The sequence below is a fragment of the Phaethon lepturus genome, unplaced genomic scaffold, assembly GCF_000687285.1.
Source record: "Phaethon lepturus isolate BGI_N335 unplaced genomic scaffold, ASM68728v1 scaffold2692, whole genome shotgun sequence".
NCBI lineage: Eukaryota > Metazoa > Chordata > Aves > Phaethontiformes > Phaethontidae > Phaethon > Phaethon lepturus.
Genome location: NW_010523957.1, coordinates 111,471 through 134,579, shown reverse-complemented (window position 1 = coordinate 134,579; position 23,109 = coordinate 111,471). Strand labels below are relative to the sequence as shown.

At 43.0% G+C, this 23,109-nt stretch overlaps 2 protein-coding genes across 2 annotated transcripts in view; one reads left to right on the top strand and one right to left on the bottom strand.

The window, feature by feature from the left end:
* Window positions 1-691: 691 nt before the first annotated feature.
* RASL11B (RAS-like, family 11, member B) lies at window positions 692-2,434 on the top strand (the record flags this gene model as incomplete). Its single annotated transcript, XM_010282270.1, has 2 exons — window positions 692-768; window positions 1,612-2,434. Coding segments are annotated over 2 exons (545 nt in total), but the record flags the coding sequence as incomplete, so codon positions are not given.
* A 3,936-nt stretch (window positions 2,435-6,370) lies between these two features.
* SCFD2 (sec1 family domain containing 2) overlaps window positions 6,371-23,109 on the bottom strand; it is a 126,028-nt gene continuing 109,289 nt past the window's right edge. Inside the window, exons 3-6 of the mRNA XM_010282269.1 lie at window positions 19,177-19,322; window positions 15,129-15,263; window positions 10,463-10,582; window positions 6,371-6,463 (exon numbers count right to left, since the gene is read on the bottom strand). Coding sequence (XP_010280571.1) covers window positions 6,371-6,463; window positions 10,463-10,582; window positions 15,129-15,263; window positions 19,177-19,322 — 494 coding nt within the window. The remainder of the gene's footprint in view (window positions 6,464-10,462; window positions 10,583-15,128; window positions 15,264-19,176; window positions 19,323-23,109) is intronic.

The following is a 23,109-nucleotide window of genomic DNA, read 5'->3' as shown; positions in this document are numbered from 1 at the left end:
CGCGGCTTCCCGCGCCCCGTTTGGCTGCGCCCCTGTTCTCCGACAGGGTTTACTTTAGGTGGTGAAAGTGTCCCTCCTTGAATGAGCCTTTCAGCTAACCCGAGAAAACGTTCTGTGAGCCTAGTATTATGTTGCCCTTTGCAAACTGAATGCCAGCAGCTAAATGATCCAGACGGTGCCAGCTTAACGGGGAAGGCAAAGAGGTGATGTTACGGGACTGTAGTACAGTGGGAAGTCTAATGTAAAATAAACAGCATTCTGTTACGGAAATGACTTGAAAAAGCCAAAAAAATGGGAAAAAACCCAAACCATGAACCTTACAGGCCAGTGAGCAGAGAGCTTCACTAAAGTGTGGCAATACTAAATGACAGGCAAACTGTTTCTGTAATAAAAGCTGGTTATTTTGCACACTCTTATCTAAGTTAAGATAGTCTTTAAGAAGTGATTATATTCCACGTTGCACATTATTAAATGCCAGGTTTCAAAACAAGTCAATGCAAGATTAAATCCCAGGCTTCTAGGAAAGCCATAAATTTATGGGTTGTTACACCCAAAAAAACTTCCCACACTGGTTCCTCACTTCATAAATAGTGACACAACTTTCCTTACATGAGTAACGGGCAGCAGAAGCAACATTTGTCTGTTTGTAGAGTGGTGGCTGTACTTGTGACCCTGTTGGTGTCCTTGTCAGGTAATCTCTACAGCAGGCACATCCAGATAGATGGAGAGATGTTGGCTATTCAAGTGCAAGATACTCCAGGAGTTCAGGTGAGCTGGATGCAGCCATGCAGTTCACCAAAGCCGCTCTAAATCTGCGTGTGCGTGTGTCCCTCTGTGTGCAGCATCTTGCTACGGTCCATTTCAGAGTCTGGTGTTCTGTGTGGGAGAGGCGGTAACTTCTGTTCTAACCAGTGAAGCCAGATGTGTTGCATGCCTGTAGTATGCTGGTAGTAAAAGAAAACAACTCGCTGCTTTGGTGAATCATTTGTACACTGGAGGCCCATTACATTTGAGTATCTGAAATGCCTCAGTGTCTTGTTCCTGTACATTGGGAACATAAGACACAAAACCAGAAACAATTCTGTGCAAACATGTTACACAGGGAAGAAAACGTCATGACCACTGCCCAACAAGCTTCATAAAAGTGTATGATAGAAAGTGAAGTCTACTATGTTGTGGCTGTACTCATTAGTGTGTCACAAGTTAGTTTTGAATGTATAGACCTGAGTAATGCTGGATTGTTGCCTTTCTGAACTGGGCAGCGCTCCAGTTCTAAATGCTTCCAGCTCATATCTTTGCTTCCCCAGACTTACTGTCTAGCCAGTTAATTTCCCATTCTGTGGAACTACAAAGTCTTTCTCTGCATGCAGAACTACTCAGGTCGATTTTCCATTTGAGCATAGCAAACTCCAGTGTTAAATTCCAGCTTTTTGCAGCTGAATCAACATATGCATTTATTCGCCACGCTCAGATTAAGTTTGTACTTACAATGTGAAGTGCAAATATGTATGTCTGAAAATGTAAAATGCTATTTGGCTTTAGAGACTCGTAGAGACAGGTTCCTTTAATCTTTTACTACAGCTATCTAATTTGAGACTACTCATTTTTCAGATCCATGAACACAGTCTGGATTGTAATGAGCAGTTGAACAGATGCATTCGCTGGGCAGATGCCCTGGTGATTGTCTTCTCCATCACAGACTATAAGAGCTATGAACTACTCAGTCACCTTTACCATCATGTTCGACAGTTGCATCCAGGAAATGCAGTCCCCGTTGTCATCGTTGCAAACAAAGCTGATCTCTTGCATATCAAAGAGGTGGAACCTCAGCATGGACTTCAGCTGGCCAACATGCTGGGCTGTACTTTCTATGAAGTATCTGTCAGCGAAAACTATAACGATGTCTTCAATGCCTTCCATCTCCTCTGTAAAGAAGTCAGTAAACAGCAAACAACCAGCACCCCTGAGAGGAGGAGAACCTCTCTTATTCCACGGCCAAAATCGCCCAACATGCAGGATCTGAAGAGAAGGTTTAAGCAAGCTTTGTCTGCCAAAGTGAGGACTGTCACTTCTGTTTGACAGCAGAGCCATTGGTCTTCCCAACGTTTAGCCTGAGGTTGAAACCTGGGGTGTTTAACACTGGCACATCTAGAGTCTGAGGCATTGTGAAAGAAGGCTGGTTCAGGTAGCCTTTTGCATGGCTGTAAAAACAAGCAGTTGCTTAAAAAAGGAATAGTGGCAGACTGAAAAAAAAACAAAAACAAAAACACCACCACCACCAAAAACTCTTGAAATAGTTCTATGATGTGACTTGTAGAACAAGTGTTTTCATGTGGAAAAGAAACTTTCCAGTAAATGAAACAAGCCTTCAGTTTGCCTTTTCTCCAGTGGGACAGATTTAACTTAATGCTTTTGCAGAAGTAACCTTCTAGCTGTAACTCTTCTCATACTTGAGCAGGGAAACACCCTGAACTGCAGTTTGCTGTTCAGAAGTAACCACTTGAGTCTTGTTTTCACTTGGATGAAGGATAGCATGATGTATCTATTTAATTTTATTGCACAGTAGAACTGTTTATTTCCCATGTATTTCAAAACAAATCAGCAAACATGAAATCACTCTATAAAAATAAGTGTAAAATAAGTGGACACGATTGGGTATCAAGACTGTAAACAATGGTCCTTTATATTTTTACTAGCTATGTTATTGCTGACAACTTGACCAGACTCTTTGTATGTGAAACTATTGTCTGCAGGGTGTAAACGTATCTAATTACAAGTAACGTGTGGGGGTTTTTTACTGTAAAAAAAAAAAAATACTGTCCAGACTAAATGATCCAACATGGAGCTTTTGAGGAATGAGCGTGGAGTTGGAGTGATAATCCATTATAGCTGCCAGTGTAAGACACTTCCTTCTCTGTGCAATAGGCACAGAAGGAATGTGGCTGTGATTCAGCTCAGTGTGAAGCATGGCTGGCTCGAGGCGATGAAGCTGGTGGTTTGTTCTGAGCTGAGCCAGTCCCTGTTCATCCTTAAACACATGTGGCAGACTTGTATGTATATAATTTTTTTTTTTACACTGAGCCAATGGATTTCACAGGCTAAAGGCCTTATACACATGCACTTTAAAAAGCCAGTTGTGCTTTTGTTTAAACTGTAACTTATTTATTTTGTGTAGAGTTACTCCTCATAGGGAGTGGACTTTTCATTCTTACTGCCTGGTTCAACATTAAATTTTTGAATTGCATGTTTTCTTGTGTGTTCTTTGTGAGTGAGAAACAATGGGCAGTAACCAGTGAGATGTTGAGACAAAGTAATAGTTTTCTCAAGGTAGTTAACATACACTGCAGAAACAGCCAGAAGGCCTTTCCTGCCCATACTGTTGCTTTATTAGCATAAACCACAGTGGGGGAGCTCTTAAACTGCTTTACAACTTCCTTTTAAGAAATTCCTTTTAGGAGAGGAACTGAATAAGGCAGAGACCTTTCAAATTAAAATGGGCTTCTTCATTTCCTCTTGTCAAAAAAAACTCCAGTGAGAAAGGAATGGTGTGAGGTAGGTCAAAATGTGGAAGAATATTAAGTCTTTTAAGTGACTGATACTTTCCTCTTTTAAAAAAAAGAGAGCCTTATCTATTGAGGTATATCACAATGAAGAACTTAATCAAATTCCAAGTCTTCAACTATTTTGTTCATGTTTAAAGTAGCTTTACTGGACCCCTCCTGAAGAGGATGTTTGTGCTGGGACAGGCTCACCTGGTCAGGACACAGCTGTAACACCTTGGGCAGGGAAACACTTGATGAGGTCCTGCTGATGGTCATCTTTTTGACCATGAGCTACTGGCCAAGTGACTTAGGACTAGACTTAAAAATAAAACTGAGCTTGCCCCTCCAGTCTGAGCTTATTATCAACTACTGTCTAGCTTATTAATACAGTAGTAAACTTATTTGCCAAGGGTGGCTTTGTGTTTTCTCCTCCTCCAACCTTTTGACTATTGCTTAGCGTCACATGCAGAGGGCTGAGACACTCCTTGCTGTGGTCCTGCACCTGCCCAAGCAAAGTCTCTTCTGCACTGTTCCTGCTCACGTGCGATTGGCAGGAGACGTCTTACCCCCTGGCCTTTTCCCCAAGCACAGGCTATGTGTAGCTACTACAGCTATTTCCTACAAATAAGCAGCTATTACACGAGGGACACCGGCAAGACTCCATTCTTGGTCTAGAAGAGGAGCAGGCTTTTGTGACTGTTTTCTTTCATCCCTTCAGCTACTTGAGTATAAGTGGGTGGCTGAGTCCCAGCATCCATTGACACAGCTGTGGCCCCGCTGTCTGAAAAGATTCCTCCAAAGTGTGTGGAGGTCTGGAAAACTAGCCTCCACCTCAGTCAGAGGAGCTACTTGACCCATACGAAGTGCAAAAACACCAGTGTTTCCTTAGACTCGCCCCCTGCTTCTCACTATCCTATACAGTATGTCCTTAGATGACCGACTCAAAGACCTGAGAGCATCTGATGAAAGACAGGTGAGGGAGGGAAGACCACAACTGCCAGCCTCCATCATCTCTGGAAAGCGGCAGCATCTCAGAGGTGTGAATACCTGAACTCACTGGCCAGCAATGGCCACTGGAGGTCAGAGAGCCTTTCTGCTACCAGCAGAGTGTGGAAACCCCCCTAGGACACCTCCCAGGACAGATGATCCAGGTTCTTAGGGGCAATCAAATAATGTAAAAGAAAAATGAGTTGTAAGAATATGCAGTCCTGGCATGTGTAGTTCTGCACACAAGGAGGGAAGGAGAAGAGGGATGAGGTTCGGCATTGTAAGAGCATTGCTTTATTGATTACAGAATTTACGAAACATCCATATTCTAAGACTAAACAGTACAGAAGGACAGAAAAGAAAGCAAGAGACTGGCTATTTGCTTTCCAGTTGCTCTGTTCAAACTATTTCTTAAGCTTTAACATTGCAATCTCATAATTTTTCTCATTTTTTATAGCACAAAGTTCCATTCTATGGTCATTCTTATAGATCTCTCTTCCATAGAGGCGACATTGTCCATGCTTTATAATTGGTCCATTGTTTCCTTCTAGCCACTCAAAAGTGAATTTAAATCAAAATGCACCCTTTTCCGAAGACCATTATAAACATTTAAAAGAACTTACACTACCTAGTGAAGGAAGGTTAAAAAGCTACTTCCCATTTAATCTATTCCTTTGGCCTAATAAAGAATGCTATGACAGACTGAACGTCACTTATAATTTCACATTCTCATTCTCAGTGTAAGCTGTAGTCTTAGCATCCCTTGGATGAAGTAAGAGGACGCAGCTTTAGAGCTCCACCGTTTTATGTTGCAATTCGGAAGTCTTGGTGCTATACACAATCACAATCTCTGTTGGCTGCTGCTTTTTTATCACAGATTGTATCAAAGTTTTATAAGGAAAAATTACATAACTGAATCTGATAGCAGCTCTTTCATTAACATAAAATAAAAATAAAAGCTGTTTGCTAATCATGCTGTTTAGAAATCTCGCTCAAGAAAGATCTGTCGCTGCGGCCTCTTGAAAAATGGATCATGCTTTTTTCCCCTCTCTTTTCTTTTTTAAATGCATGTGAGGGGAGGATTCTTCCAGGGTTATCATCAAACCATCACAGCCCATATGTCCTCCTGCGTAAACCTACAGAGAAGTGTGCCATCAGAAACAGTCTTTTCTCCCAGGACTGTGGGTGGAAAAACTAGAGCAGGAAATGTGAAGCTGAGAGAGAAGCAACCACATAACCCAGGCCTTGAGTCTGGTTCTTTGCTTCTCTGCCTCTTCCAGTCCTGCCGGGAGAACATCACCTTTAGTCTGCCGACTAAATCAGGGCTATGCTCCGTGGCCTCTCTGGCGTGAGGGATGAAATAAGGGCAGAGGCTGTTAATGTGTTTTGCCAGGTAACATGACAGAGAGGGTGGATTTTGCTACTTTTCCCTCCCTCAGCAACATTTCCCACCAGAAGCAACCCCAGGAAAACCATCAGGATTACGCAGAAAGTACTGCTCAGGGAGTGCAAATTCAGCGTCACCCGGTCCTCAGCCTCTCCTTTGCTAGGGAATTACTACAAGCGATCGTCCTTTGCTGAGGGTGATTCAGCACCGCAGAGTGTTGCTTTTAAGGAGGGGAGAGTTGTCGCTGGACAACTGGACCATTTTGAAGAGCTGCCTGTCAGCTGCCCGTGTTTCTCTTCAGCCAGGTACCCAGCTGCTTCACCCCATTTCAGCTTGAACCATAACTGCAGCAGGGGACATGTCATTTTTTTGGAAGGCTACTGCGAAGAGAAACAGAGCAGGGATTTGATTTTTCCAGCCCAGGCACTCACTCATCTTCACAGATCCTTCCCCGTCAGATATCGGTGTCAGGCTGGAGTCGGTCTGTGGCAAACAACAACTCCATAGCACGATGTGGTGTCAGGAGTGCAGAGGACAGCACTATTACCTGAAACAAGGGGGACAAGAACGAGCGAAAATTAAGAGGACGTCATTAATGAGCCATGGATATGAGCTGTTTGCTTCATCCAGCACTAGTGAAACACTCTGTGTTTCTGGTATTTACTGACAGGGCAATACAACTTGCCCAGTGAAACTGTCTGCTTGCTAATAACTGTAGTTAAATCACTTTAAGGAGCATAATGACTGGTAGCATTGTACCCTTAATGAATGTGTGCTTTGACTCATTTCTACCCACATCTTACCCGGTGATTTGTTGTGACTGCCATTGTGTTTAGTGCGAGGCGCCAGCGGATGAAGCAGGAGTTTCCTCTCCCATACCACAGTTGTGAGCGACGGCTGTTTCCTCTCAGTTGAAGGTAAGGCGAGCACCACAGAAGTGCTGCTGGCCTGCTGCGGGGAGCTACAGTCCCTGTTCTGAAACGTCTCTTCAGACCAACCACAGGCTGTGCTGCACATCGGGACCAAGGCTCAACCTCCAGCACTGTTGGGATGCTATCGCTTATGTTTGGTCAAGTTTTTAATCTGAGACGGGTCTGGTGAATGAAACCGTTGCTCACAACAACCATGATACACACCCTGTTAGATGCAGGTATCTGTTTTTCTTAAGTGAAAACCAGTAAGCAGGTGCCTAGTGGGAAGACTTCTCTGCAGAGCAAAGCTATCAGCTATCCTGCTGCCTGGAGCTAACTCAGGGTCAAAGTCATAGGACACCACTCTTACAAAGCCCCAAGTTCAGTAGTGTCTGTAGCAGGGATGTAGGGTCAGATATATCTTACTAGCCCACTTGAACATTAATTAGCTGCTTCAGCGCAAATCCGAGGAGAGGAAGCACAAGCATCAACAACGGAGTACATCTGTGTGTCCGTTTCCCACAGCAGCGATCAGACCGCTTGTGCTCTTCCTCGCACGGCTTAAATGTGCGGTAGTGCTGCATTTCAACTTTTTTTGTTGTTCGTTCTTTCATCTTTTCGCTTCAAATAATGAAAGGAATCTGGAGTTAAGTTACTACAGATCCCTTCTGTAGTGATGATGATAGTCTCCCCCTCCCTTTTCCCCTTCCCTTGTCCTCCCACACAATCTGTGGCAAACTGACAGTGATTATCTCTTCTCCTTCCTATGGATGAAAAACTCTCTGTAATTTGCAGATGCCAAAGGCTGACACTGTCTTACTTATGTTACGTGAGAATCAGACTATAGCACAGTATGTGCTCATCTTGTTATCACGCAGCTTAATTCTGAAAAACACGAGGGGACATGTTACCAAAGTTTTTTGTGTGTACAAGCCAAATATCAACAATAGCCACTGCCAGATAAAAGCAATTTCTTCTTGGAGTTCCACCACTGAACCCTGAGGGGGATTTGTGCAACTAATAGTAATCCCAGAGAGAAAAATGAGATCTGCAACTTTAACATCTGAGAAAGGATGCAGCAAAATACCCTGGGACTTCCCTTGTTTCCCCCCAAAATCTTTGAGGGCTCATTGAGGGGCATAAATGTGAATATTTGTAAAAGGGAGAATTGCCCAGTTACGTAACATCCATCTCTTTTCCAGGCAGGTCTCTTCAGGACAGCGTATCATCTCTGTTGCAGACCTTCTCCTTGGTGAAGTACAGAACGCCTGTCTGATGCTTCACCTGAAGAGCTACCCCTCCTGATGGCAGCCAAGGAGCCAGGAGCTCACATCCCAACCCACTGTGCTGCAGTGGGCAGTTCTCCCTCAGCAGAGGGCAGGGAAGGATGCAGCTAACATCTGATGGTGCACCTGGGGGTTTATCTGTCTGCATGCCTCAGCCACAACCACACAGATGGTTGTGCGTGTTGGGAGGGTGAAACATCCACTCATGCTCTTTCCCCTTTTTTTACTCTCCTAATGGAAGTGGAAAAAAGAGTTAACTTCTTCCTTCGAAAGTAGGATACTTCTCACTAGGTTATGGGAACTATTCACCACCATCCAAAAAGAAGTGATGTGTAGGAAACGTGGTATTCCTTTGTGCTCCTCCATGAGAAATAAATTCGTCATTCATATTCAGATGCAGAGCAGTTCTGTGGATGGCAACATGTGTCTCCTACTCCACATTTAGACATCATTTGCCTCAACTCCAAACAACTGCTGAAGTAATCAGTGTGTCCTGTCAGTTTTTCTATTGCTTTCCTCAATTCTTTATTTTTGCATCCACATGTCTCTCCATTTCTCCAAGAGCCAATGATTAGTATAAACGTCAATACTGTTTTTGACTGGAAGGGACTTAGGAGGCCAGTGTTCCCCTGATGCCTGAGCCTGATTGCCTGAACACCACAAAACAACTCTGTTAAATGCTGGCTCAAGTTAAACAAATGCCTGGCTTTTTGAAAAGAGAATAATCCCAAACAGGTGGCACATATTCACAGCTATAGTGCAGAAATCCAGGTAAATCCAACAAACTCATAAACTTTTTTTATATGAGAGACTTGCACAACTGCTTCTTTTCTTCTTTCTCTTCCTCTTCCTGCCTCTCCCCGCAAGTCCTTTCACCTCTAACACAGCACATTTGGACAAAGGGCAAGATGCAGTAAAAGCTTAAAATTCTTTAGGAATCTGCCTCAGAGGGTGACCTGCCACTGGGGTTAAGCCAAAGCAAAGCAACACCAGATCCCATGTCACCACTGTCAAGCCTCAAGTCCCCCTAGAAAGCAAGTGAAAAGTCTCCCTGCATAGTTCTCAACCAACTCACGTGTTAACCCTCTGCTTATGTTTCAGGGTGTATTAATACATTTTGGGTGTGGATTAACTTGTCCATCACTGTGTCACAACTCAATCCCCCTTCAAGATGGGAAGGAATTTTATTTGCTGTTTTGAGCAATAGGCTAATTGGGGAGAAACGTGTTGTCAGATAAAAAAAAAATTGCTAAAAAGTGCACTCCATCTTACAAAATACTGCTTGAGACTGCCTTGCAAAGACAATAAAATGTGGAAAACACGTTGAACCCAGGGGCTGCTCAGCCTTTGGTTGGCTCCATTTTGCTAACGATTTCTCACTAATCAAAACTGCATTCCATAGGAATTGAAAACAAGATGTTTACAAGCCACCCTGGAAACTAGACTTATGTTTATGATGCAGCTGGTTACAAAGCACATCTCTGCAGTTTTTAGATCACTCTGTATACCTGCACCACTTGGCAGATACCTGATTGCTTTCGTATGCAGTCCTCCACAGTTAACAGTGGTTTTTAACATCTCAGACACCACCACAGTCCATCCACCCTCCTCCTCTCCCACCCCACAGCTGCTGTAGTCAAGTTCTGCTGCCACAGAATGGAAGAGGCAAAGACCAGATGCACGGACACTACTGAAGCTTCACCAGGGGAGCCATCCTCCTTCCAGGAGTCCAACAGCACATCCAAGGGCCGCAGAGACTTGGTGCTTTCTCCTTATCACCTGCTTCAGGCTACTTAAGGCATCTAGCGGTCAGGTATCTATCAGAGATACCTGGCCTGGGCCAGAAACCAGTACAGCTGTATCCAGGCTAATTTATCTTGCTCCTCAGCAATGCCAATTGACTTGTCTGCATGATCACCACTGATATGTCACTAGATAGTACCCAGACCCTTGGCAGGCTCCTTCTGAGCATCCCTGGACTATGACCTGTAGATGCACTGCCAGGGAGCCTGTAGCCTTTTGGACAACAAATGTTTCTGTTTATATAAGAATACCAAGAAATTAATCTTTTGAGACATGATGAAAGCTCCTTCAGAATAATTCTAGCCTGTTCTGAACTCTCCAACCTGAGTTAGAACTTTTACTGCTGATTCTAACGTGTAAAAAACAGACCCTTGGTGCCTGAATGCGTGTTGCCTACAGATGTTTCACAGCAAAATCCTAACACCATTCCTGTCCATGTGGCTGTGGCTTCATGTAGGTTTGCTACCAGTGCTATAGGGAACATTATCTGATGAATTTTCTTAGTCTTTGTTCAGATAGGAACTGTACATTTAGAGCTGTTTTTACCTGGGTACCAGGTTTGCGTGTTGCTACCAGGTCCTTCACCATTTTGACCTCTGAGACTGTCACTCCGCCAACCATAAAGATGATCAGAAGAGGATGATCACCGGGGTGAGGGCGATTCACCTGTAAAATAAAGGAAAGCATTATTTGTAGTTGCTCAGTCCAACTCCAAACCTATGGACTAGCAGTGATTGACTCCTTGAGCTGCTGGAGGAAGACTAATGAGGAAGCTCAGAAAGAAATATTCATGGAATGCTGGTTTCTGGAGCAGCTGAGAGGGAAATCAATGGGGATGATGCCCAGTTAAAACTAATGAACTGTCTCCAGGGAAATGGAGTCCTCATGGCTTCCACTGAAACCTAGAGGAGTTTCTCATGAGGTCTGAGGGCTTCTCCCTCCATTCCTTCTTTACTTCTTTCCTCCCTTTCCCAGAGTGGGAGGAGCATTTGGGTGGATGCACAGTTTGGGTACTTGTACGCATGGGGCTTTAAGGAATGAGAGGTAAATTACTACCCAGCAGAAGCAAGGAGTCCAGCCTAAACATGCTAGAATCCCTGCCTGAGGTCAGCAATGGAAAGAATCGTAAGTAATGTGTTTTCACCACAATAATCCAGCAAATAATCCTTTACAATTCATCCAATGAAAATAAGTCAGGTTAATTTATAGTATAAAATCAGTTTCTAACTTGTTTCACTTCACAGTTTTCAATACTTCTGTGACTGGAACTTTAGCTTAAACAAAATAACTTGTTTCATTTTTCCCCAATTATCATTAAAATGGCACAAACATTCCACTTCAGTTAAGACTTTATAAAACCATGTTTTAATTTTAAACCTGAAGGTGATGCTTTACATCAGTTTCCTCTTAACCGCTTCTAGAAGTTTGATTACTTTGCTGTTTCCTAGCAAACTCTTTCTTTCTTGATAAAACATACTCCCCTGACAAGGCTTCGCTCCAGTCTTTAGGAGTGATGTCAATGGAGCCCGTGCAATTGCTCTTGTCACACCACCTTTGAGTATGAAACACTCCAAATGTTTGGCTCTGAAAAGAGACAGTGAGAACAGTTTAATTTGCTCCTTTTTAAGACTCTCTGCCCCCTCTCCTTCCACAAGCGTGGGTTTGTGACAGTATTCACTCAACAGAATGAAAGTGGCCATCAACCCGTGTTTGGGCGGAGCGCAGTTCCTTTGCTTTCACCACCACAGCAGCTATCTTTGATCCCTGTGGCTCCAGCTCCTGAGGGTAAAGCTCTTCTTCTCTTCCTTGTTGTGGCTGCCCTATATTTAGTCTTTGGGCACTTTTTCATCCTGCAGCTCCGTTAGGCTTTCTGACCAGCAACCTTCATAGGAATGGCGTGCTCTCTCTCCAGGCTAGCTGGCCTTTGATTACACAGGGCTCCCTGTTCGATGCTGCTCCCCAGGCAGGAAGCTCTTCAACTTCCCAGGAGCTTGAAACCAGTACAAAAAGCCTTACATAGATGTATTAGTGAGCTCAGTATTTGTGTACTGTGTTTATTCTCTTAATCCCCCCCACTTTGCCAGCCATCTCCATTGAACTGATGGCACAAATAGCATATATACTACAGTTTAGCAGGGTGTCATGCAATTCTGGTGCAGTATTGAGCAATTTTCCATTTACACAACAGACCAATTAAATGGATACACCAGAGCTTAGAAAGACTTTCTTTATGTACTTTCCCACATCAGACCACTCACTTCTTACTATCTGCTTATAACATAGTGTCAACGTAAAATGAAAAAAGTTCATTCACATAACAAACACCACAAGGAGTTTAAGTAAGGCCTAAATATTTACTTACAAAGCAGGCCAGATAGAGCTATTACTTGTTGAAATATTACGGGCATTTCATGCCATAATTGCTGTAAGCAGTGACACAAGGTTAAAGAAGTAACTGCTCACAAAGATGGCGAAGATAAATGTTGACAAAACACTCTGCTACGATACTTCAAGGTAATACAGGAATTACTGTTTTATTCCTTTTCAAGGATCTTTGCTCTTCTTAACCCTGTTGCCAGAGCAAACAGCTCCACTCCATCTCACGAAGCTTCTGAGTGACCCAAGACGTATGCAAAGGGCTCAAACTTCAGAAGCTTGCTATTGAATAAAGCGTCTGTTTCCTACTATCTTTCCTAGCGAAAACAAACTAATCATAAACATGCATGCATAACATTGAACACACTGAAAGGACACCCAGTATAAAAGCATTAATTGGAAAACACAAGCCTTCACGGCAATACTAGAGAGAAAATGTCCTGACAACTCATTTCCTTCAGTCAAAATAAACCTAGATCCAAACACATGGTGCCTATATAAAACTTATTATTTTTCAGAAGACTAAAGTTCAAACCACAAATTCCAGAAATGCATATTAAAAATACTATTAGGCATGCAAACTCTAAATTAAATTAAAATTGCAATGAAAAGGGTCTTGGAATCTGTAATTTTGTTATGCTATGCACAAGTGTTTTGAAGGAGGACAATACTTTGGGTACAAAATATTTGGCTGTCTGAAGAATGCAAGTTTCTGCCAAGATTTTTTTGCTTGATAATACAACCACCCAAGGCTCGCTCTTTTGAAGGAACTGGCTGTGTGTAGCTAAACACAGCTCATTTCTGTGATTCAGAAAAAGAACTGGACTGCAACAAAAGCAACATGTATCTTTGGGGATCATCCTAAAGTTCATTTGTTTTGGGACATTTCTGAGGCCTCTGAATTGCATTTTTGATTTTGCAAAAATCACCAAGTGAAATTCACTTTCAGTTCAAAATGCCACTCATTAAAAAAATTGGGATAGTTATGTCAGGCAACTAGAAAGACTAACCAAGAAAACAGCAAAACCATCACACCGAACGAAGGAGCCTGAAGGAAGAAGGAGGAATGGCTCCCTGAGCTAGCAGAGCATCCCAGCTGGACATCAGCCTTCTCTCCAGCTCCGAAAGTGCACCACTACTGCATTTCCTCAGGATGCATGTGGTTAGAGGGCTCTTGGCTGGCGCATGTGTCTGGGTGGAGGAGAGGGAGAGAAGGAAAAGCCGGGTGACAGCAGTCAATAAAACTCTAAAACTGAAGAAGGAAGGGGTCGGAGGACAGGTTTGTTCTCATGGGATATCACACAACATAACCTTTTCCTCTGAGTAAAGTCAACAGAAACAACAACGGCTGTCCCATGAGGGCTATCTCTGCCAACCAGGACTCCAGCACCAATACATCTGGTATTTGTGACCAACCAGAAACCAATTAATGCATCTGAATAACTCGAAAAACACATCAGTCACCAGAAACTAGACTGCCATGCAAGGCACTTGGTATCAATGATACCAAGCTCAGATCATCATAAACCACATGTGTTCTAGGGCAGCAGTCAAAAGAGGAATCCTTGCAGCAGGGAAGCCTTTTCCCTTCATCTTCCCTAAGCTTCAAAACAAACACATCCACCAGAGAAACAACTTCTGGACGAAAGGTACCTTTAGAAGTCTGTCCTGGATGAACATGTCTGAGTCCACCGCTTACCAAAGCATGTTTATGTGAGTTGGCATTTATATTCAGGCATTGAGGAAGAAATAAAAATATAAGGAAGGTCATGAAATAATTGCAATGCTAATGGTGCAGTGAGTGGAGAAGATCCTGTTGTGTGAGAAATACAGTCTGGTCAGAAACTCATTCATGTAATAATTGAGCACTTGCCAACAAGCCAGGCTACAAACCAAATGAGCAAGCACAGACACATTTGTGAGGTATGCGATGATGCCTATGAAATGTTCATCCTACAAAAGGTTCACTTGCTCATCTGTTATATATTCCTTACAGTAGGATATTTTTCTTACTAGCAGAGATGCAGGTGCTTACAGGTACATATTGCCATAATGTACTTCATACTCTTACATAATACTCTTCAATGGAGAACTCAGGATATGCAGTAAGACTCAGCTGAATGGACAGCATGCTAGCTACTCCACACTTCATCTCTGTAGACATTTAATGAACACTTAGCACAGGCTAATTTGTAAAGCAGAGTAAGCTCTCGTAGAAAGACTGTCTTAAAACATGCTAAGAGCATCCACAAGGCAATTTCTGACTAACAGGCTTCCTTCCTCCCCACTGCAGTTGAACCTTACCAAGTTGTAGAAAAGGCACTAAATGTGGAGCTCCTCTGATGACCTTCTTCCCCTGTGAGACCTGACTGTTCATACTTACTTTTCTCCTATCTCAAGGCTGCTCGGTGTCCTTAAAATCCTTTGATGAGGTGCCTTGTGGAATGCCTTTTGGAAATCCAGGTAGGTTGTATCAACTGGCACTCGTTTATCAATTTGCTTATTGGGTGCATTGGAAGAGTTCCGAAAGTTATATGAGGTAAGACTTCCCTTTAGGAAAGCCACATTGCCTCCTCCCAGACATATCATCCTTATTTAGGTGTCCAGCATCACCTTTATTTAGGTGTCCAGTTTTCAGCAGGTGCTACCCATTTGTACTGTACCTGCAATGTGGTGCCTCAAGCTATTCCCAGGCCCTCTGCAAGGATTTAACTCTCATAACTGCCCCGTAAGTTCTGCTGAAAAATATCAACTCAAATACATAAAATCAGCTACTGCCATATGATGCTATGACCTCAGGAAAATCTTACAGATGAGCTGGGGAAGCCTGGTTTACCTTCATGAACATGCTGAATCCAGTTTTAAGGAGATCGGTAAGGCCTGATGACATGTGCTCAATATCAACAGGATCAGGTCGATCAGGATTACAGATCTCTTCCACTACCTGTTTCAGCAGCGATTTGTAAGAAGCCTACACAAAAAGAATAACACACGGTGAGTAAAGCTGTTTAGACTTGGTGCAATTGCTCTTCTGAACATTTTATTTCCATTAAAGGTAACAAAAGTAATTATCCTAGAAAGGAAACCATTCAGAGAGTTAAAAAATTATCGAAGCAGCAGTGGTCTTCGTGACCTTGAGCACAAATGGTGTGCACCAGAGTTGGCATCAAACTGAAAAGACAGGAAGATGGCCACACATCTACTCTGCCCCATGTGTATTATATGAGTAAAGGGAGACAAGAAAGAAAGGGGCCTTCTAGTTTCTCTAGAATCTTGTTGGAGGTAGTACAGAAAGGGATAGCAATAGGGATGACACTCTGTTCCCCAACATGCATCCAGAATATCTCATCCTCTTTGTAATGGTTTTACAAACACTTAAACAGGGATTTTTAGAAGGGTTTGCTTACTGACCACTCCTTCCTTACCACAGGTGTCATGTCAGCACTGAAGCCTGGGTATCAGCAGGGCTGGGAAGAGGCCAGCCTGCCTGTTCATCCCTCATGGGAGAGCAGAGCTACGGAGTCCCTGTTAGTCACAGAATCAGGGAATCATTGGAAAGGACTTCTAAGATCATCAAGTCCAACCGTCAACCCAACACCACCATGCCCACTAAACCATGTCCCAAAGTGCCATGTCTACACTTTTTTCTAACACCTCCAGTGATGGTGACTCCACCACTTCCCTGGGCAGCCTGTTCCAATGCCTGACCACTTTTTCAGTAAAGAAATTTTTCCTAATATCCAATCTAAACCTCCCCTGGTGCAACTTGAGGCCATTTTGTCTCATCCTAAAGTCCCCTAGTCCTTCAGTGTCTACGGCCAAGGCATTCTACATAATACTTCCACCTGTGGAAAACCTTGAGAAAAATAGGCCACACAGCCCCACCAATATCATGCATGTCAGAGCTTCAGAGAAGTTCAGGACCAGGAAAAGTGGAACATGTAAAGGTACAAATGGTGAGCATCCTGGAAGATCCACTTCCAAAGGATCCAGCCTGCATCCTCTTCAGGGTCCACAAACCTGTGCTGAGTATGAATTAGCAGCCCAGAAACTTTCACATTCCCTTACCAAGGTTTAAACTGCTCTGCTATCCTGAAAAAGTTTCTAAGATAAACAGTTCTGGGACTTGTGGAAAGATGCTCTTTAATGAAAATTCGACCTTACTTGGGTTACAAGATGGAGTTTTCTTTTGCTGCTTTCAACTTTGCCCAAACCACAATGGAACCACAATCGTTTCAGGAAGCGCAACAGTCTTAAAAAATTAGCAGCTTTCAAATTAGCACATTTGTTTTCCTTTGGGACTAGCCCAGGTATACATCATCCCCTAGATTTCTTAAGGGAATCAAGTCTAACATCATTCATTTTGTAAAGATGATATCTGCAAGAGACATCATGCAAGATAAACATTAAAATGGATGGAAAATAAAAAGCAAGCTGCTTGGCTTGAAGCTAAAATTTTCTGGAGTAATTAAAGAAACGTTTTTCATCCAACACTTTACAGTGAGAAACAAAACTTAGAGTTTTTGAATACAATCCTGTCAACGAAGATTTATACAACTCATCTAGTTCTTCTCACAACATGTGCATAATTTTTAATTGAGCCAACAAAGCAAATTACAGCAGACATGAACTGCAGGATCTTTTAGGAGAACATGCCAAGATTTGTGTCAAATCTAGTCACGCAATAAACAACTGTCTGAAAATACACATGCAGGCATGAAGTCCTATGTAGAAAAATCTGTTTAATATCTTCATAGATGAGGAACAGAAAGACATTAGGAATGAAATATTTTTGTAGTAGAGATCAAATCCCAGTTAAACAGAGAGGCTTACGGCATGAAATTAAAGGAAAAATATTATCTGACTGTAGACAAAACTATGTACTCAAAAGATGTAAAAATGTGCTACGATTTTGCATGTCTGAATTTTCAGCACCAAAACTCAGTGCCCTTCAAAGTGATCCAGTTTGGCTACACAGATACTAAAAGGCAGATACTTACCTTTTTTTAGCTATGCTAGTTTCAAATACTTTCAAAATATTTTATGACTTGAAATTAATCTATTAAATTTTTATGAAGTTTTTACTTTATTTTTTATACAACCCCCAATAGCTGCATTGATTTCTAACTCATATAATAAAACTTTTATCAATTTGAAATTTTGGCAGGACACAAACCGTGTTTAAAGCAGCTGTTAAAAACCTTGATGGCTGTGGGACATTCCTCAGACAAGGTTATAAGGAGAAAAGGAGAGAGAAAAAGAGAGGAAGAACGAGAATGAGAAAAGGAGAGGGAGGAATGGAAGGAGGGAGGTGGGGAGAGAGGGATGGAGGAACGGAAGGAGGGAGGGAGGAATATGCTTCAGATCAACATGAAAGGAAAAGAACAGTAGTTACAATATCAGGCAAAATAAACACTATCCTCCTGCACGCTCGCTACACAAACTGGTTTGATAACCTGATGAAAACATTCATCATTTTATGTAAGACATATAAACTTCAATGCTACAAAAAGTCCTTCTAACAGGCTATCCAATTCCTACTTACTTATCTATAGAAACCTTTTCTGAGCCTTAACAAGAAACGGAGGCTTCCCAGCTCCTAACAGATAAAGCAGAAAAGCACCTATAGGCTAAACCCACTCTCCCAGCACTAAGTGGGGCAGGGAATGCCTATGGCCATGGGGAGGACACTACTTCTTCAGAGGGGCTAAACTGATCGCACACAACCCGTGTATAAACATCTGCCAGTCAAAAGAGAGGTCCGTTTTGTAGAGAGCTGTATGTATGATGGAAAAAACTGTACTGCCTGCTTGCTTCTGCCACTCTAAACCTGTTGAACTGCCCTCAGCAGAGGGTTGTGCCTATTCAAGCAATTAAATCCATCACATAGCCAGATCAGGGGACTGCAAGGTGTTAACACCTCCCTTGCTGCGTTCCAGCACTTAGCCCTAAGCAAACAACCTGGGTTACATCCAAAGAACATACTGATGCTAATTATACTTCCAGGAAACTTTCAGAGGGTATTTTCTTATCATCTGACTGCCCCCCCACTGAACCGTATTAAATGTTTAACAATTTACCCCATTTCAGACACCAGACTGATCCTAACTGCGAGGAGACTTCAGTAACAGGTTTTCTCCACCTCAGCTTTCCAGCGACATTTTGCAACACTCCCGATTCCTATTCTTACAAAGCAATGCTTAATTTGAACTACATCCCTTTGCTGGCCTATAGCATACTTAGGAGTTTGGAAGGATTTTTTTCTGGCTCAAGGCTAGAATCAAGTTTTACAGTCTCTCTCTCAATCACTGTATGTGCTTTGCACTGTAAACTCTTTTCATCTGAAAAAGTTAAAACACTTTGGGGGAGACAGAGAGAAAAACACTGTATATGGGTCCTGATGACCTATAGTAATATCATAGTTCATGTGTTCATATTTTAGAAATAAAAGCTGCATTTTTCACCTATTTACAAACGGGAGTGACTCTTGCACTTACAGAGATGGGAGAGAAAATACACAGGAATATAGTTGCTGTACAGATGCAGGCACCCTGCTTTATTATGCCATGAGGGGTCTTCGTCCATAACTGTCTTGACCTAGCACTGCTTTTCACAGGCATTTATGTCATATCACAGTGCTGCAGAGCAAATCCCTAATTTCTTCCTCAGACAATTCTTTGTTGACGTTGACACAGATATGCCTGAGTTTGGATGAAGGACTTGAGGAAATTCTATCATGATTAGGTCAATTATAAAATCTGTACTTAAATATCTTCTACATGGGCAGAACACGTATTGGATTAGCACATCAGCAGAATTAGTGCTGTAATTTTGACAGCATGCTAGAGAAATAACATACACATGGAAAAGAAAGATCCACTTGCCTGGTGGGTGTTGCTGCCTGCATTATGTATGGAATTAAACTGTTTCATGTGCATTCGAGCTCTTGCAATATCCCTGAGGGACCGAAAGATACTGTCCACTGCATCTATGGCTCTCTGAGATGTCAGGTTCAGTGACGAGTCACAGCCTAAAGAAATAAAGAAATATGGAGATGAGTAAGTGAAAAACTTTCAAGCGTTTTGATGATAAGCAGTAGGAAAAAGATAACTTAGTTTCATTGTATTATATTCTAGAAACTCAGGGGCTTCCTAGACAGCAAGTCCTCAGCATGGCACGAGTCTCTGTAGCTAAGAAAGAAGGCATAAATCCTAGACAGCAAGCAAAGTGAACAGCACCTCTCTGTAACACCACATTTGTAACCTAAATCATGCAGCAATTTCATCGGCACAGGGTATGTTTTGCTCTCCACAGCAAACAGAAGATCCCAAGCTAGCAGGCCCTGAAGAAGAGCCCCAGGTGGAAAGGAGCCAGCTGGTTTGCTGGGGTGAAAAGCCATGAAGAGGGGAGGTGCTCCTCAGGCATCATACCTGAGGAGGCTGGCAGCCTGCTGACTCCAAATGCATTTCCTACCTTTGCGACAAGAAAAATGGGAAAAGCCTGTGCTAAATACAGTGGAAATGGTAGCGACACATTGGAAGGAGCTGTATTACCATAAGAAGTCCTTATCCCTCAAAGTAGCAGTTATTACTTTTAATGTATTTTTCCAAAGCACTTCAGCTAAGATACAATGCTTATGCTTCACTGAGGCCAAACCCTGTTTACAAGACCATGTAAAAGGTCTCTCCAGGTGGCCAGGCAGTGTCTTGGCGAAAAGAAATTCTTAGCCTTGGCTCCATCCCTCTCACCACAGGATCTGTGTTGCATGGAAGAGTTGAAAAAATGCCTTCTCAGCTGACCTGCTGATGAGAATTAGCCAAGTGAGAGATAACTGGGTCACCTGGTATTTGTATTGTCCTGTCAACACAGCTCTACACCTTTTGACATCTCTGCCTGCCTCTCTTCTCACTTCCCTCCTCAGCCCTGTGGCAGAAGATCCATCACAAAATAACCCTTCTTCCCACACGCACACACAAACACACACTCACTCCTGCTTATCGCTGGTGTCTGTCTGCTCTGGGGGATGCTGCTGTGGTGGTTTGTGTGTCCATCCCCTGGTCCTGCCATTGGTCCGGCACCCCAAAACCTCCGTGCCTGCACAGAATCCTGCTGAGACTCTCGTGAAGGAGCCTGGATTTTTGGATGGGGGGACTTTGAACAAACTTTCCTCTGCAACTGACAGAGGACAGAGTCCTTATGCACTAAAGAAACAACAAAATAGGCAGTAGTTTAAAAATTCACAGGGAATTCCTAATAGCTAATCTGGATCACTTTCACATCTTTATCTATTCACTATCTATATATAATATATACACATACACACACACTTACAGAGGTTTGAAGCTGTTCCTACAAGATGGCGATTAGACACTCAGCTTTCATTTGTCTGAGTATTATTTGTTGAAAGGTTCCAAGTCAGATCTCCCCTTGTGCAGCAGAACAGATAAAGTGACTGTATTTCTGCAGGGCTACATCAGACCAAGCTGCAGAGGATTTATGCCATTATATCCCAGAAAGCAAAAAATCAAACACGAACCGGGCCGGGGTGACTCCTGTGTTATAATACATACACTCGTGTATTTTTGGACAGGGCTCTTTAAATTGTTAATATTTTTTAAAAATGAGTGTGAAATAACTTACAGAAATATTTTTGTTGTTATGTATGTGCAAGATCTGCATGCTGATACTCTGATTGACCAAAGCTTAGGTTTTCATTTGGCCGAGGAGCCTGTGTGTCGTCAGTGAAAGCCCTGAACACAAACCCCACTCTGCAGCTCATTACCCTGCTCCACTGGTGGTCTTGAAATCAGAGAGGTGGCTCCTGCGAGTGATCTTACGCTGGTTTATGTGCAAGGCAATGGTGTCCAACAGCTGAAAAAATTGAAACTGAACACCTCCTGGACAGATGAGGTCAATAAATAAAGTCGGAGGTGACTAAATCCTGGTTTATATTTATCACCATCACAGGCAAAATATTCAGAGGAGATCTTGTATTGTTGGTGTGCTTTTACCCTGCCCATGGGGAAACAGAGGATGGAGAAAATGGTGCAGTCCCTGTTAGCTCCCAACTCAGAGGCTGTGCATATTTAGTAGTCAACATTTATAAGGCATTTGGGAAATGAAAATTAAAATGAAGAGCCATATCTCATTACCGTATTACTAGATTTTTCTTCTCTCCGAGAGACAAGCTTTCTCTGTTTTAGCCACATTAGAGATAAGCAGCTCCTAGCTAATGCAAGTAGCTATATTTTCCTTGTCCTCTCTTCAATCCTTTATCAGCAAAAGCCATTGCTTTTGGCCAAGCAACCTCTGGAATATTTCCTTTCGCTAGCAAACGCAAGTCCCCTGTGAACAAGTTCAGGCAAGGCAAAAATCACATCAAGTTTGCTTTGCTTTGCACACTCTTATTTTTTTCTAAATTGTTTATTTTCTTGGACCATTTAAAAGCCTTCTGTTTTGACCCTACAATTATTTTTCTCATGAAAAGAAATATCTGTTTCCTTCTCCTGTTGGCATCACTTCTCTCTCTCTTTCTTTTTATTTTAACAAGCGCCTCTTGACCAAGGAGTTTCAAACCAGCTTGTCACTTCTCACTTTTGCAACTGCAGGGCAGTTTCCAGTGGGCACGGTCTGGCTTTGTGGCTGGAAGTCCCTGAGATGCTCCTCCCCTTGCCTGGCCGGTGTGTCCCGCTTTGCTTTTTGTTACTCGGTCAGTCTTCCCTTGAGCAATTTCTCAGTGAAGCGCAGCCTCTGCAACATCACTCACCGCTCGAACCCCACTGCCAGGGAAACGCTATCTGGAGCTCAGGCTTTGCTTTACAGCTTGTGCTGACGCGCTCGGGGGCTGGAGGAGGCCATGAAATCATTCGCCCCCACCATCTGTTTAACAGGCCGCATCGCTTCATCACCGTCGCCCGAACCCAAACAAGAGCCCTGGCGCGCCGGGCAGTGCGCCCACAGCTCCTCACCCTCCGTGTTCAGCCGTGCCTCTCAGTAGACCAGAGTGTGTCCCGAGGAGCACTGGAGCAGGGGTTGAACGTGTGCTCCATTCTCCACGGCACAGCACGATACCGGACCCAGTTTGGAGCAGGGAGAGCACTGGGAGTCAGAGCTCTGGTCCGGTGCCAGTTTGAGACTGACCAGAGGGAGGCAAAAGAGGCGTACTTTCAAAGGTTTCTCTAAAATGTGGCTTCCTTGGGACTTCTGATCAAGAAAAATCATGTATCTGGGGAAGTCATGGCGCTCTCTTTCTAGCCTGACATCAAGTTCTCCTTTTTTTACGTGTATATTAAAAAAAAAGTTTTCTTTGCAATCTTATTGTTGAGATTAATAACAAAAACCTCTGAAGGCTGCTGCGTACCTGTTGACTGCAGTAGGTTTGAAGAGGGGAGCCGGGTTTCTCTCCAGCCTGGAGAACAACAGAAGCTTGTGCTGTAGAAATGGCAGGCGGCTACAAATCACCTCCCGTTCACACCTTCCCCGTGAATGGGGCTGTGTGCGCATACGGAGAGCAGAACACAATCCCTCTTCTCTGCCCGCTTCATGCTACCAAGAAATCTGCTCCTTTTACAACAATGAAGAGGTGGAATACATTAGCTGCTGCACAGCTCATATGCTAATTAAAACAACTCTTCCTGTCACTGTTTTTTCACGGGAAGTTAAATGGCATTCGGAGAGCATGCTGAATGAATTCCTTTGAATCCCAAGCCCTATTATATATGGGAAAAGGCACCTAAATGAAATTTGGGGATTTCCTGTCAGACTTGAAGAAGCCCAGTTATGGAAAAAAGAAAGTCACTGTTAACCAGCATGGGACT